The sequence below is a fragment of the Alosa sapidissima genome, chromosome 24 (assembly GCF_018492685.1).
Source record: "Alosa sapidissima isolate fAloSap1 chromosome 24, fAloSap1.pri, whole genome shotgun sequence".
Taxonomy (NCBI): Eukaryota; Metazoa; Chordata; class Actinopteri; order Clupeiformes; family Clupeidae; genus Alosa; species Alosa sapidissima.
The window spans coordinates 4,735,922-4,760,754 of record NC_055980.1 but is presented as its reverse complement, the minus strand read 5'-3'; the positions used below and the strand labels follow the sequence as shown (position 1 = coordinate 4,760,754).

General features: G+C 44.3%; 3 protein-coding genes across 15 annotated transcripts in view; 2 read left to right on the top strand and 1 right to left on the bottom strand.

The window, feature by feature from the left end:
- Positions 1-35: 35 nt before the first annotated feature.
- Positions 36-4,010, bottom strand: LOC121700333 (probable crossover junction endonuclease EME2). Its single transcript, XM_042083223.1, has 8 exons — positions 2,772-4,010; positions 2,550-2,671; positions 2,283-2,375; positions 1,633-1,754; positions 1,412-1,484; positions 1,073-1,188; positions 753-942; positions 36-447 (listed from the first exon to the last, which is right to left on the bottom strand). Exons 1-8 carry the CDS (start codon positions 3,232-3,234, stop codon positions 292-294), a joined length of 1,335 nt encoding a protein of 444 aa, XP_041939157.1. The 5' UTR covers positions 3,235-4,010; the 3' UTR covers positions 36-291.
- Positions 4,011-4,126: 116 nt separating this feature from the next.
- The window catches only part of mfsd1l (major facilitator superfamily domain containing 1-like), a 27,104-nt gene continuing 6,397 nt past the window's right edge, over positions 4,127-24,833 (top strand). For 2 of the 3 annotated variants that reach the window (XR_006027193.1, XR_006027194.1), the window contains exons 1-13: positions 4,127-4,316; positions 4,560-4,660; positions 4,947-5,071; positions 5,184-5,239; positions 5,692-5,835; positions 6,542-6,700; positions 6,951-7,066; positions 7,312-7,412; positions 7,515-7,626; positions 7,888-8,025; positions 8,254-8,393; positions 9,631-9,742; positions 10,577-11,103. Coding sequence is in view for 1 of the 3 variants with exons in the window: in XM_042083222.1 (XP_041939156.1) it covers positions 4,295-4,316; positions 4,560-4,660; positions 4,947-5,071; positions 5,184-5,239; positions 5,692-5,835; positions 6,542-6,700; positions 6,951-7,066; positions 7,312-7,412; positions 7,515-7,626; positions 7,888-8,025; positions 8,254-8,393; positions 9,631-9,742; positions 10,577-10,705 (1,455 nt within the window). In the remaining 2 variants the exon portion in view is untranslated. Of the gene's footprint in view, positions 4,317-4,559; positions 4,661-4,946; positions 5,072-5,183; positions 5,240-5,691; positions 5,836-6,541; positions 6,701-6,950; positions 7,067-7,311; positions 7,413-7,514; positions 7,627-7,887; positions 8,026-8,253; positions 8,394-9,630; positions 9,743-10,576; positions 11,297-24,833 lie in introns of those variants that run through there. The other variant, XM_042083222.1, reaches the window with a different exon arrangement.
- si:ch73-103b11.2 (myosin phosphatase Rho-interacting protein) overlaps positions 12,237-24,833 on the top strand; it is a 59,160-nt gene continuing 46,563 nt past the window's right edge. For all 11 annotated transcript variants that reach the window (XR_006027191.1, XM_042083208.1, XM_042083209.1 and 8 more), the window contains exons 1-3: positions 12,237-13,495; positions 15,639-15,716; positions 18,167-18,232. Coding sequence is in view for 10 of the 11 variants with exons in the window: in XM_042083208.1 (XP_041939142.1) it covers positions 13,376-13,495; positions 15,639-15,716; positions 18,167-18,232 (264 nt within the window). In the remaining variant the exon portion in view is untranslated. The remainder of the gene's footprint in view (positions 13,496-15,638; positions 15,717-18,166; positions 18,233-24,833) is intronic.

Below are 24,833 nucleotides of genomic sequence, written 5' to 3'. Positions count from 1 at the left end.
TTACATATTCCATTACAAAATCAATAAAAATATTTATGTACAACACTGAAAGTTCCTGAATGAAATATGCTTTCCTATCTTCACATACATACGAAACAGAACCTAATCTGCAATGTAAAAAACATTAGTAACCCAGAGTAATAGAGTAGTAACAACCAGTGGCATGAAGTGCATTTGAGTGCCTCTACAGCCTGAAGTCACCAAATCACATTATAAAGGCGAAGCTTGATTTTCTTCTCTGAACCACTAGCAATTCTGAAACCGAATGTGCTAATTCAGAGACCATGACCATTAGTCCAGCACTAGCTGAGAATTCTCCGTAGTGAGGATGCGATAGATACGAGATGAAAACTCAGGGCCAACGCGCCTCTCCTTCACCATGCCTTTCACTGTTAGGTCAGCTAACAGACCACGCCTCTCTTTCTCCAAATCCAACTTCTCATACGCCTGGAGAAATAGATTATAACAAGATGCATTACATAATAATCTAATAATAATCTAGATGACCACATATTCTTGATTTCCATTACTGTGAGCATATTACATAGCCAATCACAAGTTAAGAGTTTATGTAAAGGACAAGGCAAAAATCCATTTTTTACCATGCATATTCTGACAACCTTTGTACTCATTACTGTATTGACACAGTATTACCGGTTAACACTGATGTGGGTGGATGTGCTGGTGTGTCCGCACAGTGGGTGTGAGAGTGTAGGCAGGTGTGTGTGTGTGTGTGTGTGTGACAGTAGTACCTGCAGCAGGAGCTGGGGGGAGGGGTAGGCCGAGGTCACTGCCGCAGCCACCGCAGGGCTGACGCGGTTCAGCTGCTGAAGCTGCCGGCTCCACACCGCGGCCAGACCCTTTCCATCCCGCTCCACCCGAGCGCCGGCCGCCCACGCGCCGTCTACGCAGAAGCCCAGCTCAGTGCACTCGGACATGGCCCTGTGAGTAAACAAACACACACACACATCTTATACAGTTATCACTGTTGGTATCAACTTGTTACTGGTGAAATTATTTCCAGTGAGAGTGAATGAGGACAGAGAAAGAGGGGGTGAGTGAGTGCACTCACTTGAAGGGACGTTTGGACAGAGCCTTTGTGTAGGAGCAGACTTGGTCTACGACTTCCTTCCAGTTGTACAGAAAGTGGACACACACGCTCTTATAAAGCTGCAGGTACACTAGCACCTGTCCAGAATTAATTATGTTAGCAACATGGGTGATCAACTTTGCTCCCTAACTTTAAAAATATGAATAACAAAATACACCGGACAATAGCTTTTTAAGGGCATACACCTTATAAACAAATACAAATTCAGTTGTACAGTTTCTCTTGTGCTGCTGTTTCTTTGTATGTGAATATGTGTGTGCATCCATACTGGTTTGTGTGCTGTAAAATATGACGTCTCACCTCTTCTAATTCCACATCATCCATACCCAACTGAGAACGCAGGTCACCGTGAGAATGATACCATGAACCCCGTCTGACAAAAAAGAAGCACAACAGTCTAAGAACACACTTACTCACACACATACACACAACTGCATGCACTTACTCGCATACATACAAACACACAACCAAATGAAACCTTTTCCAAATAGTCTTACAGTCCGAAACACATGGGCACTTACTTGTGATGCTGAGAACCCATCACCAACATGGTCACAACCGAGCTTGTATGTGTCTTCAGGTGGTCCGACAGTGCGGTCAGCAGAGAGGACTCCTCATGCCGACTTGAGTTACCTTGCAAAATCTAAATTAGTCAAACAAAAACAGAAATCTGTTTTGAAATGTGTGTAATGTAACTTTGATGAGTATATAGTCTATGTTCATAAGAACATGTTTGAGTCCATTCCACAAGCACATGTTAACAACACCTGTTCCACTCATTCCAAATGAAATGTATACTGTATCAATGGACCCAAAAACTAGTGTGATACACAGTGCTTCTAGCTTATTAGCTGCTGATGCATAACAGGCATACGGGATGTGACCGTGTGAGTATGGTGCTGAAGGTAAAAGAGAATGGGCAGAGCTGTTCAATCTCACATAGCACAGCTGTGTATACCAGTCAGGCTATTAAACTGTTGAAGAGTGAATTATTTTCCTGGTTCCTTCTAGAATTCTACGCAAACAATCTATAGTTTCAGTGTTCTTTATACAGTTTATGGGGAAAATCTTGGAACTCTCGGATTGCGAACATTCTAATCACATATTTGTGACCGTACTCCTCAACAGATGTGTAGCAGACTAGCAGTATATGTGTGCATTTGTAACATACCTGTTTGACTGACGTCACTACATCCATGAACTCATACAGAGAAATCACCATAAGCACCTGCTCTTCCTCAACTTCTCCATCTTCAGAATTCTCCTAAGATAATTAAATACACAATGTGGTCCAACATGTTACCTATATGAAAATGTCCTTTAGGAGTGTACAGCAGTTGTTTATATGGAGTATCTCAGCAGCCTTATGTAGTTCTGCCTACATTAACACTGCCATCATCTGAGAGAGCTAAGAGTGTGCAAAGAGCAGGGTGGCTACCTGAGGCAGGGATCGTGTCCAGGTGATGCTATGAGTCAGAGAATGAGGCTCTATACAACTCTTCCATTCTAGTTCTGAAAGAGTCTCGGTCAAAACATCCGACCTTCCATCCTGCAGTAAAACTATCACAGACAGAGAGAGAGAAAGAGAGAGAGAGTGTATAATTGCAGCATCACAAAATACAAACACTTGACTGCCACTAAGCCTTGATGAGACATTCACCTGGATGGATTCGCACTGTTAGACACTTCACATAATTTTCAGGTCGGTAACTTTTGAGTCGTTCTGCAGCCTCTTTTCTCTTCTGCTGTTCCAGTCTTTTCTCCTCTTTCTTTTTCTCTCTCTCCTGTTTGGCTCTTTCTCTTTCTGCCCTTCTCTCCTCTGCTTTGGCGCGATCAGCATCAACCTCCTCACGATTCCGTCGTTTTTTCCCAGGACTCGGGGTTCTTGGCTCAGTTTGGTTCGGAGGTTTAAGTACGTCTTTCGCATCTCCTTCGTCTTCATCAAGTACTACGACTGCGTTCGATAGCGTCCCATGGTCCGCACCAGTTTTGGTAATTTCAGGGACACGCAAAATGTTACTATCTTTTTCAGTCACGTTCGTGTATGTCTGTTTAGGATTAATGTTACATTCTGAATCACTTTCGGAATCTGATAATTCCCAGGCATAAACTCTTTTAGACATAGCTATATTGCACGGTTAAGTTATGTTGCCCAAACCGGTAGCTAACCTTCTGCGTTATACCACAAGTCTTCTCTTTAAACACTTCAAAAGTCGTCTATATGGTTAAAAATACCGAAGGATTGGTATCGACACTGATCATAGCCACTGATCCCCACGCCTGCAAAAACATCGATTCCGGATTTTCTCTCCCACTTCAAACAAAAACGCATGGCTGGATACGGGTGGGCACGAGGGACAATCTTTTATACAACAAAACAATGTTTGAGAAACGCAAAAGACTTTTCTGCATGGTGCATTAATTTACTCATAATCAGTAGCAAAGTGGGTCATTGTCTGTTGTTGATCAGGCAACATTAAAAAGCCATTCGAGTCAACGTGACAGCTATGTGCAGGTGAGATGCTGTCCAGACTGTACATGGATTAGTCGCCTACATTTAAAGCACACCATATGACGTTCGGAAACTCGGCAGGCAGAACTCGGGCTCTAATTTGTGGGTCAATAACACGTCTGGCAAAGATGGTTTTAAATCAGCTCACAATGTTGTTAATGCTGCTAACGTTACATTGACCTCACATTTTTAGTTTAAATTATCTTTAAGTACCTTTACAGGAACATTATGAAGCGTAACAATTGCGCCAATGCAATAGCTAAACCCAGATGCACCGTATCGGCTATTAATACCTTCTACCTACTACCTATAAATCCTTAAATTATCTACTGATAATCATTTCCATGTGCACAGTGCTAGTAGATGAACAAATCAGTTTACTTTACATGATGACAGTAAAATGGTCATGCGCCAATCATAATCCAGTCATGTGGCGGATTTGACGTTGGTGCACGAGTGCGGTAGTTCCTGTTTAGCCCTTTTGGAATATAGGTACATCATGTGGAACAGTTTCGGGATCAGCTTGTTTGGCTCTGCCACATCCATCATGCCATAGATATCAGATGAGTTTACAGGCTGCTGCAGCAGCCGCTATGGAGAGTTGCATGTAAACAAATAAGACTACTCTGCAGAATCTGTCTCTCCTTCCTTCCACAGAAATTTTATACAGAATGGCGAAACCGGCTGAGAAAGGTGGGCTAAAGTTGGTAAACGTTTTGGGCTTCTGTTGGAGATATTTTATTCAGTGTTAAAATTACACATGCGACCTGACCTAAACCGGTTAGCTGCGAAGTTCCACTGAGTTGTTTTCGTCATGTCAGATTTGAGACATTTTTATTACCCTGCGTGTGTGTCCTCACACGCCCAGACCTATATTATCTGTCATCAACATAAAACATCAATCAGACTGTAATGGACTGTATTTTCTTGCTGCAGCCTATTACCGTTTTGTGGTACTGTTCTTCAACTGCCTGTTGACGTTCGGCTCCTACTTCTGTTTCGACATCCCAAGTGTGTTGCAAGATCAGTTCCAGGGGGTGAGTCAGTGAAGCTAATTTGATTGCAGGGGTTCAGAACATTGCTCATCAACTTGCAAGAATGAGGTCACATTGATTAGACAAGATTGGACAGTGTACTCATGATGTTGAAGCTTTTCTTTGTGAATAGTGTCTCTGTTGGTTGAACTAAGACTGGCACACTAGCAAGTCTAACCTCTCTCTGTGCCTGATGGTGGGATACAGTATGGACCACTTCTGTCTCCTGTGTCATTTTCAAATTGTTTTAACTATTTGTTTCAAATTTGTTTAAACTATTTTTGAACAGAATCTGACCTGTCCAAACGCGACTGTAACTAATGGGACCTCACAAAACACTACAGAGGTGTGTGTGGAGGGTCTAGGAATGACCCCTCAGGAGTACAACCTGCTCTACGCCATCTATGCCTGGACGTTAGTATTCAACCCCCATACACACAAACACATTCTAATGATGCATGTTTGGCTTTTAAAAGTTGTACTGTTTGCTTTAATAAAAAAAAACTCTCCTCTGGTGTGCCCATAGAAATGCACTGGTGGTGATTATGGCTGGCTTCCTTATTGACAAGCTGGGAAATCGCTGTAAGTAGTGTGTGTGTGTGTGTGTGTGCGCTTGGGAATGGGTTGTGGAATTGGTAGTGTAAGCCTAATATGGCTATGTAAAACTCTAAGTATGCAGTTTGATGGTTCATATTTCGCAGTAAGCCAGGCTTAGTTTTTCCATCCAGACACTGTAGGGGCAGCCGTGGCCTACTGGTTAGCGCTTCGGACTTGTTACCGGAGGGCTGCCGGTTCGAACCCTGACCAGTAGGCACGGCTGAAGTGCCCTTGAGCAAGGCACCTAACCCCTCACTGCTTCCCGAGGACCAGCTGTTGTTGCAGGCAGCTCACTGCGCCGGGATTAGTCTGTGCTTCACCTCACTGTGTTCACTGCAAAAAATAAATGCAGAGACCAAATTTCCCTCACAGGATCAAAAGAGTATATATACTTATACTTACTTATACTGTTGCTAACAGTGCTGTTTCTCTTGCAGTCGGGGTGTTCCTCTTCTCCTTCCTGACGGTGCTGGGGGCGGCCATCTTTGCTTTGGGTTCCCACTTTAAGGGCACCTCGGCTCTGCTGCCACTCATGCTCACTGGCCGCCTGCTCTTCGGCTCCGGCAACGGCTCCCTCACCAGTAAGAACACAAAAGCTCAGAGCAGCAGGGTTGACGCATACAGCAGTCCATGGTCAAGCTCACCTAACAGTCTATGGTCAAGCTCATCTAACAGGAGTACTGTGCTTCCCATGAGCTAGTCATGCTCACCAATCAGAGGTGGCCCTTTCAAAATCACAAATCCAATCGCAATAGCAATATCTGTCAGAAAAATCACAATGAGATATTTCCCCACATTGTGCAGCCCTTGTCCAAATCAATGCTAAGTGAATAGCTAGACCTAAAGGCAAGCGCTATCAGTTAGACTTAAGACACTGAACTATGTGCATAATCAGTGGTGAGCAATTTTATGGGGGAAAGCAACCTTTCTGTGGGAACATATGTTTAAGTAGTGCACTCTTTTCCTAAGCCCACACTCCTTGCCATAAGCCCACACATAAAAACACTTTAATAAGCTAGATTACTGTTGTGTTGTATGTGAGACCCATAGCATGCAGTAGCGTTGTTTTTCAAAAATAAAGGGTTACTGTAATGCAAAAGAAGGATCACTGTAATGTAGTGCACTGATCATTCCCTGAATCCTGAGAGATGTTTAAATCATTATACATAGACTGAAAACCACAAAACATGGCAGATATCAGGCACAAAGACATTGCTGCTATATCAATTGTGTGTGTGTGTGTGTGTGTGTGTGTGTGTGTGTGTGTGTGTGTGTTCTCGTTTTCAGTTGTGCAGAACCGTATCACAGCGTTCTGGTTCCGTGGCAAGGAGCTTGCATTAGCGTTTGGTCTGACCTTGGCATTCTCCAGACTGGGTTCGGTCCTTAACTTCTTTCTGACGCAGCGCTTTGAGGCTGACTATGGCATGCAGTGGACTCTCTGGGGAGGTGCGAAACAGCAGAATTATCTAACTTCAGCAAGCACAATGCCATTGGAAACAGTCTGTTTATTGGTCATTTTTTGCCAGATACTTTTTGATCTCAAGTTAAAATAGAATGTCATCGCTCACTGTAGCCTCTTCCCACTGTGCGTTAAAGAGCACAGATCTTGTCTACTGAATCTTTTAACTGCTTTTGGCGTGTGTGTGTGTGTGTGTGTGTGTGTGTGTGTGTGTGTGTGTGTGTGTGTGTGACACAGGCACTCTTTTGTGTGTGCTGGGTTTCCTGTCTGCCATCACTGTGAGTGCTCTAGATAAGGTGGGCATGAAACAGCTGGGTCTTGACGGAGCGATACAGGAGGAGTCCCGCAAAGTGGTGAGTATACTGTCTCCTTGTGCTGCTCAACAGGAGCACAGTGGTGAGTATACTGTCTCCTTGTGCTGCTCAACAGGAGCACAGTGGTGAGTATACTGTCTCCTTGTGCTGCTCAACAGGAGCTCAGATGTGTGTATGTGATGTGACTGGCTCTATTGCAAATATAAAGTGCATATTGTATGTTGCTAAACTGTTGTGTGTGTGTGTTTATGTTTATGTTTGTGTGTGTCTATGCTTGGATGAAGAGGATACAAGATGTGAGATTGCTGTCTCTGCGCTACTGGCTGCTGGTGCTTACCATCATGTTCTTTTACAACGGTATCTTTCCATTCATCGCTGACGCCAGGTACACACACACACACACACACACACACACACATTTACACACATAGACTGGTCTGGCATGTGAGCATTAATATTGACATGATTGCGATTTGATGTGCTGCAGTAAGTTCATCCAGGACAAATACAGCGGCTATGAGCAGAAGGACGCAGCCTACATCGCTGGAGCCGTGTATGACAGCTCTCTGGTGCTCTCCGCCACTGTGGGCATACTTATTGTGAGGAAGCAGACGCACATCACAAATACATCATCATACACAGGCGCTCTCGTACCCACATTCTGCACACATGCTTACACACTTTTGTAATTACTTCTATTTACTCACATAATTGTGTGGTTTCTTCTTCACTTGCTGTATGTTCCAGTCGATTTCACCCTTTTGTTATACATGCTCTCTCTCTCTCTCTCTCTCTCTCTGTGTGTGTGTGTGTGTGTGTGTGTGTGTGTGTGTGTGTGTGTGTGTGTGTGTGTGCTGTAGGACTACATCGGCCTGAGGGGTGTGTTTGCTGTCTTATGTGCGGTCCTCACACTGCCGGTGTTTGGCCTGCTGGCCTTCACCTTTGTCCCTCCTCTCATCTGCACTATTTGGCTCGGAGTCACATACTCGTTTGCTGCTGTAAGACACACACACATTCACTTGTATGAATATACCGTATGCATACGAGTCCTATCCTAAGCTATTTACCTTAATATTGTATGTTTATTGTGCCAAGGTATATTGTACAAGATATTTGAAAGGGCTGTAAACAACTAAAATGCTAACGTGCACATTTATAAATCAAAGATATACTGTATATAGTTCTAAAATATTTTTGTCTCGTTCTTTCTTTTCCTGTTTTTTCAGGCTAGTATGTGGCCTTCTATTCCTCTTGTGGTACCTCAGGCAACTCTGGGGACGGCTATGGGCCTGGCTACATCAGTGCAAATGGTTGGCATTGGAGTTTCCAACCTAGTGGTTGGGCAGATTCTGGGCACCAAATCTAGGTACCAATGAACAGAGAAGTATACAGATAGCAGAAAAGATGAAAATAAGTAAATACTACATGTTTATTAAAGGAATTATCCGGAGTAAAATGCACTTTAGATCAATTTACGGATGATTGGGAGTACATACGTTGAGTTGACATCAAAATCATGTCATTCGGGTGCGTTTTGAGAAAGTTCGATTTTACCGTTTTTAGTCAAAACTCGTTAGTCTGTTAGTGACCAGGGCATGTCATTTCGCCTCTACAAAACGCTATTTGTATACCTCTTCTACAGTTCCAAACAACATTACACTTACGTGGTAGTGAGTAGAGGGTACCTAAAGCCAAAACCGAGGTCTTTATGTGGTCGTATAGAGAGTCCAGAATGAATTTTATCAAGCCAGTACCTTTCCGGAAATGTTGCTGCTGCAGCTAGCATCTTTAGGGGAAAGTCCGTAGGAGTCGATTGCACGCTCTGGAAATTCGTCGCCTTTTTTTTTTTTTTTTTTTTTTTTTTTTTTAAAACATAGTCCAGTATTTCTTTCGAAATTGAAATGAAGTTGTATGCAACAGCAAACCCTAGCTTGCTAACAGGTTGGAATTTTGAAATGTCACATGACGTGATGCAATCGACTCCTAGATTCTACAGACTTTCCCCTAAAGATGCTAGCTGCAGCAGCAACATTTCCGGAAAGGTACTGGCTTGATGAAATTCATTCTGGACTCTCTATCCGACCACATAAAGACCTCGGGATACTTAGGTTTTGCTTTAGGGACCCTCTACTCACTACCACGTAAGTGTAATGTTGTTTGGAACTGTAGAAGAGGTATAAAAATAGCGTTTTTGTAGCGGCGAAATGACATGCCCTGGTCACTAACAGGCTAACGAGTTTTGACTAAAAACGGTAAAATCGAACTTTCTCAAAACACATCCGAATGACATGATTTTGATGTCACCTCAACGTATTTACTCCCAATCATCCGTAAATTGATCTAAAATGCATTTTACTCCGGATAATTCCTTTAAGCACAATTTTGTTTTTATTGGATATATGCACATACACTTCTTTACATAGTTGATACACATTCTTTAATGTTTAATGTCAGTTTGACAGGAGGTTGACCTGGATAATCATTTCACTCTCAGACTTCATTCTCCTAATGTGTCAGTTAAATCATGTTGTGTGTGTGTGTGTGTGTGTGTGTGTGTGTGTGTGTGTGTGTGTGTGTGTGTTTGTGTGTGTGTGTGTGTGTAGTGATGCAAAGATCCCACTGTGGCGATGGCAGAGGATGATGATCTTCATGTTAGCCAACACCATCAGCTGTATTGCCACGGCAACGGCCCTCAATTTCGTGGACCATCGACAGGTGGGCAGCACTAATTGGCTGAGAGATGCAATGAAGTTGCTATGGCTTAGGGGTGACTAGATGTCACATCCCTGTTTTTGGTGGCCTGTCCCCGGTGAAAATAAATGAACCTGAATTGTTTCCCCTTTTTAAAAACAATAGATATTGTAATGATATTGACAGCGCAACTGGAAATGTCCCCGGTTTTCATCTCAGAAATCTGTTCACCTTACTATGGCTTAGGGCTGTGCTTTCAATATTGAAATATCGATATATTGTTTTGCCACTGCCCCTAAATATGGATATGTTTTATTAAAGCATTAGGCTGTATAAAAATGTCTATGCAGCTGACTATTGCGATATTCTTTTTATTATTTGTCTGCTGAATTATCAGTATAATGTGATCTATACTGCTCAGGTGGTACACAGCAAATTGTGTTTCCAGCTCTATGTTTACATTTTGGGTAACATGTTTTGCAATATATGGCAATATGTATTGTATCGCAACATATCATGCTGTATTGTATGGTGACCCATGTATCGTGATGCGTATCGTGAGGTCCTTGCTAATACACAGCCCTACTATGGCTGCGATCATCTGAGATCCCCCACATCACAACTATATTTAGTCACGCCATCAGTGTGGGTGGCTGTATTTGTTCCTGGCCCTGAACTTTGCCAACTGTCTTTTACATAAGTCTCACAATGAAAGTTGCTCTGAGCTGTTGCCAAGCAACGTCCACATGGAGCTAACATAGAGATTTTTAATGTACCTTGTGCTGTTCCACCCTGTGTGTGTGTGTGTGTGTGTGTGTGTGTGTGTGTGTGTGTGTGTGTGTGTGTGTGTGTGTGTAGGGGGGGACACTGAACAAAACAACCAAGAGGTCCGCAGCAGCCCCTCCTGCGGCAGCAGGGGACAGAGAGCCTCTGGTGGGAGAGGAGAGGGAGGGAGCTGGAGACGGAGAGCGACAGGAAGAGGAGTGAGGTCATCTGCAGCCATTGACCACACCTGGAGCTTTCACCTTCTCATATGACCTGGGATGGAACATTCACTCTTTCACCTTCTCATATTGATTTTTTCTCTGCTTGCTTTTTTCAGTCCTCTCTATTTGTCCTCTATCTTTATCATTAACTTTTTATCTTTTTCTAAAGAGAAGCAAAGGGAGCAATGTTACGTGTAAAATTCTCGGATACTCTACTCTACTACACTAACAGTAACTATATCCACTCCTCTTTGCTGACTGTGTTTTAGTTGCCTCTCAGTATCAGAGTCTGGAAATACTTGTGGTCAGTGACATAAGTGCAAAACATTAAAGTATGGACTATTGCTTAACAGCATAGGTCAGATGTGTGTGTGTGTGTGTGTGTGTGTGTGTGTGTGTGTCAGAAATGATCAGAAATCAGAAATGTGCCAATTCATTTTTTGTTAAATCACTATTGCCATTATGGTTGCATGAGGGACAGGATTTTTTTACTGCATGTAAAAATTGTAACAATAAAAATGTTTGTATTAATCTGATGCTTCTTATGTATTTTACAAATGTGAATTATTAAATGTTGACCATTACAACATTAGTCCTACTTGTCCTCCTTCCCAGTAGATAGGTAGCTGGACTCACATACAGCAGTACTGAGGCTTGGATCAGAAATCATCTAAAAGTTAAAAGATCTGTCTCAGGAGATGTAATATTCTATGAGAACATAATGTAACAAACCCATGAGGATGTTAAAGCCATACATTTGGCCAAGTCCAGCCATTGCACAAAATTCGACATGTTGGTATCTTTATCCTTACTGCGCTTAGACGTAAGGTATTATCTTGTCCAGAACACTGCAACGGTTTGCTTAGACTATAATTTGTGGCCTTAGAAACCCACACACAATGCCGTGGTTTCGATGAATTTCTTCCCACGCACATGCTGCATGTGCACTCTGCGCTATGACAGCAGGCCTACACCACCAGGGAACGCCATAACGCCTCCGACTACGCATCTCTTGATTCCTGCGTTGGTGGAGGTTGCCTGCAGCAACCGCAGATTCTGGATCAGTTTCATCGACCTGTTTTACATGGCATGTCAAGGTGTGTGCACTGCACTCTCTTTTAGCAGCTGGAATTAGTTGCTGTACAGAAAGCACTGTCAGAAAAATCATACTAATTTCCAAAATGTCAGATTTTAGATTTAGCCGGCCAGTCTTGCATTTCCATAATGATAAAAAAAAACTTGCCTTTTGATTGTCCAACTTTTGTTGTGGCAACTAGTCTAACTTCGTACCTCTAGTAAAACTGAACTACTACACTAAACTCCTGCTGAGTCTTAGGGCTGCCCACCGAACTTGATCCCTGTTGTTCCATAAAAATTGGCAAGATCTTTATTTTCCCATTGGACGAGTATCAATTGTATCCCATGTCTGTGGGTGTATTTCGTTTCCTCATTGGCTACAGCAGGTGCCATTCAATGCCTCTCGTATTTTTCCCAGCCCCTCCCAGCCTTTTGGCTCCCCGTTGAGAATGTGTATGAGTGTGTGTGGGAGAAGACACCAGAGCGAGCACTTTAATAGTTTGGTTTAATGCGGCGGCATATGACACGCCAGGGGCATGGAAGCTGACGGAACTTGTTTGTAAGAAGTTGGATGTTCTCGAATTTGCACATACGGATCGACGAAACTAATACAAGAACTGACGCGGACTTTCTCCGCCATATGCCCCCGTGATACTAGCGAGCTGGCGTATTTGGAAAGTACAAACCTGAGCGCGACCCCTGGGTTTTTTCTGACGTTCCATTAGTTTTAATCACCAAATTAACTCCAGATTTAGCGTTCATCACCCGTACGGCGCTGTGCGTAGTTGCACAAAACAATAGGATGCGCGTAATCTCTGGATGCAAGGAGAAATGTGAACGGTAGCGTCATCTGAATTGGTACCGGAGGAAATTAGCCCCTGTCCCGTTGAATGCTGTCGGAAGCTTCGGCTGTAAGCTTCACCTGCGGGATGTAGTTTGCCTCAGGAATACGAGACCTTGATGTGGATTGAATAGACCGGAGAACTCCTCGTTGCCTTCACAACGTCAGTGAGGATATTCTCTTTAAATGATCTTGCGCTGAGGCGGAGGCCTCTAAAAAGTTTATTTTGATTGTCGTACGTGATTACGGCAGTCATATTTACCACACAAGATAGTCCACCGACATAGCTTGCGGATGAAAATTATCCAAATCGCAGGAATAAACTGTTAACCCCGCGCGTTAGTAAGCATTAGATGAGCGTAATGAGCTTTTGCGTATCTGAATAATTGCCAGTTTACAGTGTGGGAGTGAGAGGTTGTATGCGTTGGCAGCACTTTGTGTGGGCAGAGCACACTGACATTTGTGTCGTAGCATGGTTATACCTTTCTTTTTTTTTAACATCCCCTCTTACACTTCAGCCTTCATCCCTGACATAGCCTACTTCCCGAGGTGCTTCTGAAGCCGTATCATCTCGTTCTCTGGAATTTCGGAATGCGTTGGTATCTGTTTTTCCATGCGCGCCCCTGACCGGCGCTGTCCTCGCGGTGTTGACTGCAGCACGCGGAGGAGTCTCCGTTTAACGCCAGAATTGCGCAGTTTAATTTTTTGGTAAAGGGGAAACGGAGAAGCGCGGATCAGCTGTCCGCTCCAATTATGTCCACCAGAGAGAGTGCGTGCCGGAAGTTCCAGGCGAACATCTTCAACAAGAGCAAATGCCAGAACTGCTTCAAGCCGCGAGAGGTCCATCTGCTCAGCGATGAAGACTTGAACCAGGTAAATAAGTGCACAAGGTCTCCGCAAACGATGCATGCGTCCAGAGACCCATGATGCGACATTAAGCAGATGGGCAGTGCAGATAGAGAGAGAGAGCGAGGGAATAAAAAGTTCTTCTGTAAATTGTGATTGTTCCAGGAATTGCAATTGTTATGCAACCTAAACATGAGGCATGAAGGTTATGGTTAAGAAATACATTGTTTTTTTTAGTTGGCTCAGGGACAGGCACAAGTTTCACAGCCATTTATCTAATTGCATAAATAGTATAGATTGTCTGCAAGATTCTCTCACATCTGAAAGAGAAGTGTGTGTGTGTGTGTGCGTGTGCGTGTGTGTGTGTGTGTGGGAGAGAATGCAGTTGGGCTTAAAGTTGTGAGAATAGACCAGACAAGTGATTTGGTTGGATCCTCACTCGGTGTGTTCACTGGAAGCTGTGACACTGCCTCGATGATTAAGCAATGATTACAGCAATAATGCATTACTGTACCATATCACAAGAAATAAAGCAATTATAAGTGTGTGCCCTGTAGTTAAATGTGTGGTAAACATGTCTGACTATTGAGATGACCAAAGTCCCCAAGCAGAACCTGGACAATGCTACCTGCATGTCTGTTGCAAAGTGTCTGTGTTTTGTAGGGTCTACATCTTTATTTGACTCTGTTGCCAGGACGCATACTGTATGTATGCACCCAATTCCTTATATGTGAGCGCTCATACACACACACACACACTGTACATGCCTACACACTGTCTTGTTGAGCTGGTTCAGAGCGGTTCATTCCATACATATTTTCTGTCATGCTTTTGTCATGCTCTCAGTATTCCTCATCCTCCTCTGCACACTGCTCTCTCGTAGTGGAACACACACACACACACACATGCGACCTTACTCTCACACTCACTCCCTTTGCCATCGTCATTTACAGTAATAATAATTTCATGTGCACACACACACACACACACACTCATTAAGATAGATGAGAGAAGAAGAGAGATGGCGAGATGGGGGAGGAGACCCAGTGAACAGAAGTGAACTTTAGTCATTGGAGGGGAAAACCTGACCTACATACACACACACACACACACACACACACACATACTCACATATATACACACACACATACACACACAGGCTTCCTGCACTCGGCCTCACCTCCCTGGGCAGACCAGACCAGACAAGTGCTCTCCTCTCCTCTCCCCATTCCCAACCTCCCAATGACACTCCTCCTTTTCATCCCCCCATCCTGCTGCCCTCCTCTCACATGACCGGTCTCCTCATCTTCCTCTTCCTCTCAGTTTCTCTCTCTCTTTCTCTCTCTCTCTCTCTCTCTCTCTATTTCTTTCTTTCTTTCTTTCTTCATCCTCCCACTCTGCCTGCTTCTTTTGCAGTTAAAAGGGAGAGCACGAGACCAATCTCAGTGAGGGTTTGAAGAAGAATGTGTGTCTTTTCAAGCAGAGATAATAGCCTTTCTCTAGTACAGTATGCTTGCCGACACACACGCACAGACACACACACACACACAATGTAAATCATCATGCAAACAAATATTTTGCTGCGTTATTGTGGGCCCCAGTTTGTGTTTTGCTTTTTTGTCATACTTAGTGTGAGATGGTATCTATGAAGTAAGGAATAATAAATAGGAAGGATGTAATATGTGGATGATGTAGGTCATGAGTCGGTCTGTCTGTGTGTGAACTCAAGCCATGTAATAGAATGTGTCTGACTGTCATTGTACTGTCACACACAGACAGACAGATAGATACTGTATCTGTCTTTCTTATAGCTTAGTTGGCGTAGCCTCCAACTGAAAACACTTTGTTGTTTGACCCGTAAGTTGTATAGTGGATGTGAGCTATTGTCCAATATATTTAACAGTTTGTGCAGCATCTTTCTCTCCACCACCAACTCCAGGGGCTCTAGAACTGCCCCCAACACAAAGCCAGCCTTGCTTATGATCGTATTCAGTTTTTTAGTGTCCCTGGCTATAATGCTACTGCCCCAACAGATGGCAGAGAAGAAAATTCCACTTGTAACAACACTCATCTGCAACACAACATCTGCAACATTTTGCTGCACACATACAACACATGTACAATCCAATACTACTTTTCTCTGAGCAAAGTTTGTTTTTGTCTTGTTTAGGCCAAGCCTGTGTATGGAGGATGGCTTCTGTTGGCACCTGAAGGGACAAACTTTGACAATCCCATGCACAGATCGCGAGTGAGTATTCATCTTGTGTGTGTGTGTGTGTCTGGTTTATTTTAATGTGCGACAGTGAAATGATGCCCCACACAGATGCCGGCCCTCTGGCCCTCCAAATAGATCTCCGCTGGCCCTTATCTCCAGCCTCATGCCAGTAAATGCTGAAGCACAGTCTTATTTTTGATGAACACATTTATCACACCCTTGAATGAGTCAAGAATAAACATAGATTTGAGCCCAATTAAGAAATGAATTAGTGTGTGTCATATCTCTCACTCACTGTCTCTCTGTCTCCCTCTTTGTCTATATCATGTCTCGTCTCTTTTTCTCTCTCTCCTCTTATTTTCTCCTTATCTATGTTTCTGTGATCAGAAGTGTGTCCATTAGCAGGAGGTTATCCCAGGTTAAGTCCGACAGATCTTGAGCAAGGCTCTGAAACACCCCCCCCCCCCCCCCCCCCCCAATGGCTCTCATACTCACGTCCCTCCTTTGAAAAGACCCTGGAGCTTAAATCCCCCTGCCTGCTTAAATGAAGAATGGGTCAGACAAAGATAAAATGCATCTTTTCTTGCCTTGTACCCGTGGAGGATCCAAATCTGTTGGCAGCCTGTCAGTCACTGTCCTCATAATGCCCCAGTGCAAACACACACACACACACACACACACACACACACACACACACATACACATACACACATACACATGCATACACAAACACACATACACACTTACACACACACACATACATACACACATACATACACACACTTACACACACTTACACACAAACACACATACACACATACACACATGCATACACACACACACACATACACACATGCATACACACACACACACACACATACACATGCATACACACACACACACACACACATACACACACTTACACAAACACACACACACATGCATACACACACACACACACACACACACACATACACATGCATACAGGGATTCCCATCATAATAATAATAAGGCACTTCCTCATAACTTCTTCATTGCTCTGCTCAGTAAAGGGCAGGGAGGAACGCGACACCCAAACACAGTGACCTCTGGAGAGATGAGAGGAAGTGGGGAGGGAGAGATAGCGTCCGAGAGAGCCGGACAGATAAGAGATTTTTGAGCTGGAGTCACTGTTGAGGTCATTGACAGGGCTGATAGCATTGTAATTGTTGACGGTATCATGGCTGATTCGGTGTGCGTTGCTCTGGTGAATTTCTCGAAATCCTTTTGCTGAGGTGGATCTGATTTCTGGGTTTTGGCAACGGGGTCGGAACATGCTGTTGTCAACGAAAATGGAATTTTGGCGAGAAAGACGGCGGCAGAGAGAAAGGAAGGAAAGGGGGAGAGAGGAGGAGAGCAGGAGGAAGAGAGAGAGAGAGGGAGGAGTGGGGGAGAGAGGAGGAGAGCAGGAGGAAGAGAGAGAGAGGGAGGAGTGGGGGAGAGAGGAGGAGAGCAGGAGGAAGAGAGAGAGAGGGAGGAGTGGGGGAGAGAGGAGGAGAGCAGGAGGAAGAGAGAGGGAGGAGTGGGGGAGAGAGGAGGAGAGCAGGAGGAAGAGAGAGAGAGAGAGAGAGGGAGGAGTGGGGGAGAGAGGAGGAGAGCAGGAGGAAGAGAGAGCCAGAGAGAGGGAGGAGTGGGGGAGAGAGGAGGAGAGCAGGAGGAAGAGAGAGCCAGAGAGAGGGAGGAGTGGGGGAGAGAGGAGGAGAGCAGGAGGAAGAGAGAGCCAGAGAGAGGGAGGAGTGGGGGAGACAGAGTAGTGTGACAGAGGAATGGAGCGAGCGACAGAGGAAGACTGAGCAGCCCAGAGAGACAGAGAGGACGCTTGAGAGGCTTTTTAAAATAGAGCTGGGTCATTGCCACAGAGGCCCTCGCAGCAGTCTCCGTCTCTCTCTCTCTCTCTCTCTGTTGGGGATGCGGGGAACTCTGGACTTGCTGAGTCATACCATCAGCTGCAGACCCTGAGAATCTGACAGGAAGCCCAGGGGGGCAACCAGCAGCGGTGATTGTGTGTGTGTATGTGTGTGTGTGTGTGTGAGGGAGGGAGGGAGAGGGAGAGCGTAGGAAGGTCTGACCTGAGATCAGTGTGAAAATAGAACAGAAACGGCCGCAGCTCCCTAGTGTTGTTTTCCCATTATTCTCACTCAGCATGCAAGCAGTGGAGTTCTCATGATGTCTCCATCACACACGCACGCACACACACACACACACACACTAACAAATACTCTCAGTCTGAAAATCACCAATCGCACAAAACACATGCACACCTCACAGACGCTCGTTACTCATCTTTACGTCTTCCCAGGGTCACAGTAGTGAGAAGAAGAGTTGACACCACACACACACACACACACACACACACACACACATACATACACACAAGGAACATAAACATGAGCAAACACAGTTTTTCTCTTCCTCAATCAGACTCATATTTGTTTCCTATGCAGAAATGGCAGCGGCGGTTCTTTATCCTGTATGAACATGGACTCCTGCGCTATGCTCTGGATGAGATGGTGAGTACTGTGTGTGTGTGTGTGGTTGTGTGTGTGTCTTGCATTAAGGTGACCTCACCAATATGACACTGCGCTGTGTATGTGTATGTTCTTCACTGTTCTTATTTTTTTGCCGTGTTTGTTTTTCTGTGCTGTATGCTGGAGTTGTTATAATGTGCTCTATTGATGTAGGCTCTTCTGTCCCTCTACTTTTTCTAGTGACCGTGTGGGCTTTTGTTGGTTAGTGTGTGTTTGTGTGTATGAGAAAGGATGGAGTGCTTTTGCAGTGCTTCACAGAATTGAATTCTATTTGTGCTGGTAGGTTTGCAGAATTAACTTGAATGCAACAGTTTTTAACAAATTAGCGCAGCGTGGTTATGATGCTGACCAGATTTACAGAAGTACAATTTAGTACAACCGGGAAAAATCATTGTGTGGTGGTCAATGTTGATATTGTCGTGGGCCGCCACAAATAGGTCAATGTATGGGAAACACTGTTTTGTGTTGTTAATTGTATTGGTATGTAAGGGGGGTTGTGTATACAGAACATGTGTGTGAGTGCAGACCTTGCCTGCTAAACCTTACAACTGCTTTTAAAACCAGTTTGTTTTTGGTTTTAACAATTTTACCCAAACGTTTGTGCGTGTGTGTGTGTTCGTCAGGGTTACACAGTGGGAGGGTGTGTATTGATTGGCCAGTTTGCTGGTTATCTAACAGCTTGGCTGGGCTCATAATCCTGTCCAGTTTGAAGTAAAAGCTGTGAAGTTTCTGCAGTCTGAGGATTTTGCTCTCAGTGTGGCTGCTGTTTGAAGTGGTGGATTTGGGAGTGTGTCTGAGTGTGGTGCAGTAAGAGGAATAGGCCTGCTGTAGTGAGATTGGTGGTGATGGTGTGTGTGTGTGTGTGAGAACTAATAGATGCAGAATGTTGTGTGGGGACTATCCTGTCTTTGCAAGTGTGTGCATATACATAGTTTGTGTGTTATCTGCTGACTTGCATATGTCTCTGTATATCTGAAGCCCTTGTCATAGGGAACATGCCAGACTATTTACATAGTGTGTGAGAGAGAACTCTAGAGGTAGAGATACAATGCGTAGGTGAGAATTGTGTTAACATAGTCATTAACATAGTCATGTGAAAACTTATACTTTGAATGTGTGCAACGATGATGCTGGCCCTGTGTGTGTGATTTGGTGAATTACTGTACTTTGACATTAGAATTGTAAAAACTGTGGTCAGTTTTTATTTGTAGTGCATAGGACTACAGGGGTTGTCACCAGGATCACCTGAACTAACAAGCTCAGTAAATCCATTTCTTTTCACATGGAAAATATAAGTGTGTGTGTGTGTGTGTGTGTGTTGGGGGTGCTTAATAACAAACAGACGGGCCTCTTCGAGGGCTGGCTTGCTGGTATTCTGCAAGGTGCTCATCGTCGTGTCTGTGAGCCTGTGAAGGGGAAAAACTTTGTGTAGCGCTGCACTAAACAAGAAGCACTAAATGTCCATAGGGAGCCTGGTCTTTTAAAGCGACATTAGACATCCCCTCAGACCCCCCCCCCCCCCCCCCCCGCTTCCTGTTCTGTGAATATCCTGTGTGTCACTCTGTCTCTGTGTTGCTCTCTGAAGAGTCTTGCATTAAGGAAACGAAGGAGCAATTGAGATGGAGAGGGGGATGGAGAAGAGGAGAGGTGGATGGATGGACAGACTGGATGGATGGATGAACAGACGGATGGATAGTATCTCATCCTTTTGTGTTTTGAGAGGGAGATCAAAGGATTGGTGTGATCATATGTGAAAGCGGTTGTTTAGCATAAATAAAGGGCAGGAGAGATGAGTGAATTCATTTGAATAAATGGCCCTGTAAACAGTGTGTGTGTGTGAGGGAAAGAGCCCAGTTGTGTGAGGGAAGGTGTCACCCATGTCCTCATCTTCATCTCATTTGAGTCTCTCTTGCTGAAGTCCATCTGAGAAAAGCTTGAGGATTTAATACCAACACTCAACTTCCTCTTTCCAGATGCACTTGCACAAACACACAAACAGACAAACAGAGATGGCCATGATGCACAGCATGTGTGTGGTATGTCCACAGATGCACATCACCGGTGCAGAGCACCAGCATGCCTCTCCATCTGCTCCTCCCTCCACTCCACTCACTCAGACTTGCCCCCTCACACACACACCACACAACCACTCACTCAGACTTGCCCCCTCACACACACACCACACACCACACACTCACCTCTCATTACCGCACCCACATCACACACAGCCTGTTGGGTGGGGAGGATCAGTGCCCGGGGAAGGGTGTGTGTTTGTGTGATGTGGTACAGTTTGAGCTCAAATTGGCCAAGGTTCTGTGGTTCTCAACCACAAGGATGTGGCATTGCATAGAAGAAACCACCGCCACACACACACACACACACACACACACACACACAGAATGTGAGCAGTGTACTGTGCATCAGGCATAGGAGTACTTACACAGGCTAACTACAGAACATAACCTATGAAAGTAAGAGAGAAGTTAGAATCTGTCTGTCGAGTCTACCTTTGGATCACCAGCCCAGGTGGGATCACCTTCTATTGGGATTTTTGGTGGAGTAAATTTGCTAAATATCTCAACACGACTATACAAATGGCAGCCGCCCTTGCAGTGCATCTTAAATGTGATCTGTGAGCATCTTCATTAGTCTCCATTAGTCTCCTCCAGGCATGCAGCTGGCTGTATCCTACACAAACCAGATGGATGTGGCCCATTAGTTTGGATAGTGCCCATTTGAATTGGGATTGTAGAAAAGTGCTTTAGTGAACCTTTTGGCTTTTACCACAGTAGTCTATTGTAAGTGGAAAGGCAGGAACTGCCTTCAGTGCATTGCATCAGATATGTGTAGCTCAGTAGTCTGATTCAGCGTGCTGTGATGAATCATAGAGAATATGTAATAATAGATTTAGTGCCCAATGAAAGTTCACGGGTTCATAATGTTCATTGTGTAGCAGCTTCAACAGCGGGTGTGGATCTGTTGGATTATTTTTTTATTTGTATTCAGGAGTTTTGAAATCCTGCATCTGACCATGAACACTGGCAGTGAAAGTCTGTTTCCTTTGCTTCACTTTTTGCCTCCTCTCTTCTCTCTTCTATTCTCTCTCTCTCTCTCTCTCTCTCTCTCTCTCTCTCTCTCTCTCTCTCTCTCTCTCTCTCTCTCTCTCTCTCCTCTCTCTCTCTCTCTCTCTCTCTCTCTCTCGCCGTCTCTCTCTCTCTCTCCGTCTCTCTCTCTGTCTGTGTCCTCTCTGGAGGCTGGCCATGTGTGCCGGAACTCTCCGGAACATCAAACGCTGCTGATATGCTGCAATGTGAGTGAGCAGACTCGTCCAGCCCGGAGTCTGTGATTAGATGTCTTGTTAGAGGCGCCTGGACACTTTTAATCGGGCGGCCAGGCCATCCCTTAGAGCCACTGCTGCGGGCAGGGCGGGAGGGGAGCCGCTGATGTCAGAGGACTCCTGATGTGTACGCACACACACACACACACGCACGCGCGCAGCCGCGCACACACAGATGTGTTCAGTTTTGTCATATCTATAGTATGTGTTGCTCTGGTGAGACATTTTTATCTTATTCTGTGCTGTTATTCTTGGAGAGGAATCCATTAGTTTTATGTCTGTCTTGTCTGACATGACTGTGATGTCAGTCCTGAAAGGAGATAGATGTGACACACACACACACACACACAAACCACCATACTCTGATTCAGACTCACACATGTTGTCTGAAGTGGCTCTCTTCTCTTTAATGCTCAGGATGTGAGTTTGTCACACTGAAGTGTGTGTGTGTGTGCACGCCTCTTGGCCTGTGCTCTGTCTCTGGCAGTAAGTGTTGCAGAGAGGTCTTGTCAGGCACAGGTGTTGCGGTGCCAAAAATGGCCCACTTGGAGGGGGAAAAAAACTGTCCTTCAGCAACATGGCCTCCAGTGAAAGACTGCAGAGTTCTGCTGCAGGAGGATTAGAAGTAGGTCTGTGTGTAAGTGTATGAGGAGTGTGAAGGAAAGATTGTGTGTGTGTGTGTGTGTGTGTGTTTCAGCTGTGAGTGAGCGTCTAAGTGCTGGACCTGTTCCTAACCTCTGTGGAGCCGCTGATGACATCAGTGTGAGTCAGATACTGAAGAGTCTCTTGTTGATGACCTGCATGTGTGTGTGTGTCTTCATGTCTGTGTGGTTATGTGTGTGTTTGTGCGTGTCTGTGTGTATGAGAGTCAATAGATAGCAGAACTTTCCCCTTACTGGACCCCCCTCCCCCAACTCCGAACAATGCCGAGGTATGTCACATGACACTCTCTTTCAAACTTGTGAAACAGCTCTACAGTATTTGCACCCACTCTCTAATTATCTACCAGGCTGCCATGCCTAAAGCACCACTCACTATTTTCTACTGTACAAACACCCCCTCAGCAACACACACACACACACACACTGAGTTCTGGGAATGCTGACACCTATGTCTGATTTGTATTCACCTCCCACACATTACAGAGCTAGCTCTCTCTCTTATCTACTTCTCTGACTGTATCTCCTCTCCCTTCAGAAATACATTCAGTCATGCAGGACTCTCACACCTCACATCTCCTCCTGCTATCTTGATAAAGGAGTCTAAATAGATAATTGTGTTTGTACTGTTCTAGATCTGTCACGTCTCTCTCTCTCTCTCTCCTCTCTCTCCTCTCTCTCCTCTCTCTCTCTCTCTCTCTCTCTCTCTCTCTCTCTCTCGAATGTCTTTTCTTTATATTCCTTGGGTCGTGCAAAACCCACATTCTTATGTAAGCTTATATAAACAGCTCTGACTTCAGGTGAGCCACTCGCTTCTCAAATATCAGACATTGTTGTATGTGTGACTGCGCTCCTTCATATGTGTGTTCCTCTCTCAATGTACCTACTGTAGAGTGAGGCATGATTTTGTGTGTGTGTGTGTTTGTGTGTCTGCCACATCTATCTCCTTTCAGAAGTGACATCACAGTCAAGAATTAGGGCTGAAACGATTCATCGAGTTACTCGAATAACTCGATTACAAAAATTACTCGAGGCAAAAACCCTGCCTCGAAGCCTCATTAAATTCCTATGACGCGCACTATACGCGCAGGGATCTGATTGTTCCACACGGACCGTTGTTCAGGAAGCACACCACTAGCGCGTGAATCGTGATACCAGAGCCCTTATTAGACATTCTCTGGTGATACATTCTGAATTTAGCTGGCGCAATGGCGGAGTCAAGATGTCCATATATGGCAGATAATGTCTAAAGTTTTCAAGTAAAGTTTTGGGGTCATTACATACTCAAAAAGGAAAAGAACAAGCATCTGAACCGAAAACATCTACTCCATGCTGTTTCACCAAGCGTCAATAAAGTAGGGCCATCTATCTAGCCTATCTATCAACTACGTAGCCTATAGCCAACATTGATGTTGGCTGATTTTAACCACATACTGTATTTGTAGCGATGTCGTGATATAATGTTTAGCTTTGATGTTTTTAAGTAGTAAACTTATTCACGTTCAATTGCAAGACAGTATGCCTAAAAAAGAACCCCTTATACACACATGCATGCACCCTCATCTTTCCTCACGCGTGCACACATACCACACACACAGGTTGCTAGGTTACCATAGCAAAATAGGCTCACCCCCAGAAATTATTTTTTAGTAGCCTAATAGTAAAATTATTTGTTAGTAGCCCTAATGGTAAATGCTGCAGGTGTAGAAATCTACATAAAACAGATATTTACTTTGATGTCAGGTGTAGATTGGAGCATGAAACTTGTTGTGCATATTAATACATTAAATTGCTTTCCCTCTTCTCCCTCCCAGCACTTCACAACATAGTATGGACAGCTTTGTTTGCCCAGCTAAGTCATGCACAAGAGGCTGCAATTTTACAGAGAGCATTTTGAACATTATTTAATTGTTGGCACTGGCACTTATAAACACTAAATGGGTAAATTGCAATAAATGGGCTTAGTTTTGTAGCCTGATATTGGAGTTAGAATAAATACCTCTGTGCCATTGCTTGATCATTTTACAGCCATGTCATTTTCGTTATGCATTATTTGTTTTGGTTGCTTAAAAATGCAAAAAAAAAATATCCGATTAATCGATCGATAAAGTGCTAGATTAATCGATTACAAAAAGAATCGATAGCTGCAGCCCTATCAAGAATCTAGTATACATTAGTGTGACCTCAGTTGGTGGTCCATTCACGTGTCTGTCAGTCATAGGAGGATTTTTTTCTTTTCCCCGAGAGGACCCATGAACCTTAAAGATGTGGAAAGCCCTTTAAACACACATGCACACAGCTATTTGAGTAAACAGACTGTGCCTGCCTATATACTCAACAGTATTTGTCACCTGCCTCCTTGTTCTCTTATAGAGCACATTCAACACAATAGGCCTGCTGTTTGTGGACTGTAGTTTCACACTTACTCAAAGCGTGTAGTGTTACCTACGACTATGAGAGCTGGGCACTGGAGCATGTCACAAATCATTGATATTGGGAGAATGCTTATATTTCCTAGCGTGTGTGCTATATAGTGCATGGTGCTTTTCTGGGCCATGTTTGAGGACCTCATACCATGTCTGTGCTG

Bases quoted from the DNA above. Each gene is read 5' to 3' on its own strand.
- LOC121700333 (XM_042083223.1), bottom strand. From the start codon at position 3,234: ATGTCTAAAAGAGTTTATGCCTGGGAATTATCAGATTCCGAAAGTGAT. The intron at 2,376-2,549 runs GTAGCCACCCTG...TAATTATCTTAG, and splicing joins GGACACGATCCCTGCCTCAG to GAGAATTCTGAAGATGGAGA. The intron at 1,485-1,632 runs GTAAGTGCCCAT...CTTTTTTGTCAG, and splicing joins ATGGGTTCTCAGCATCACAA to ACGGGGTTCATGGTATCATT.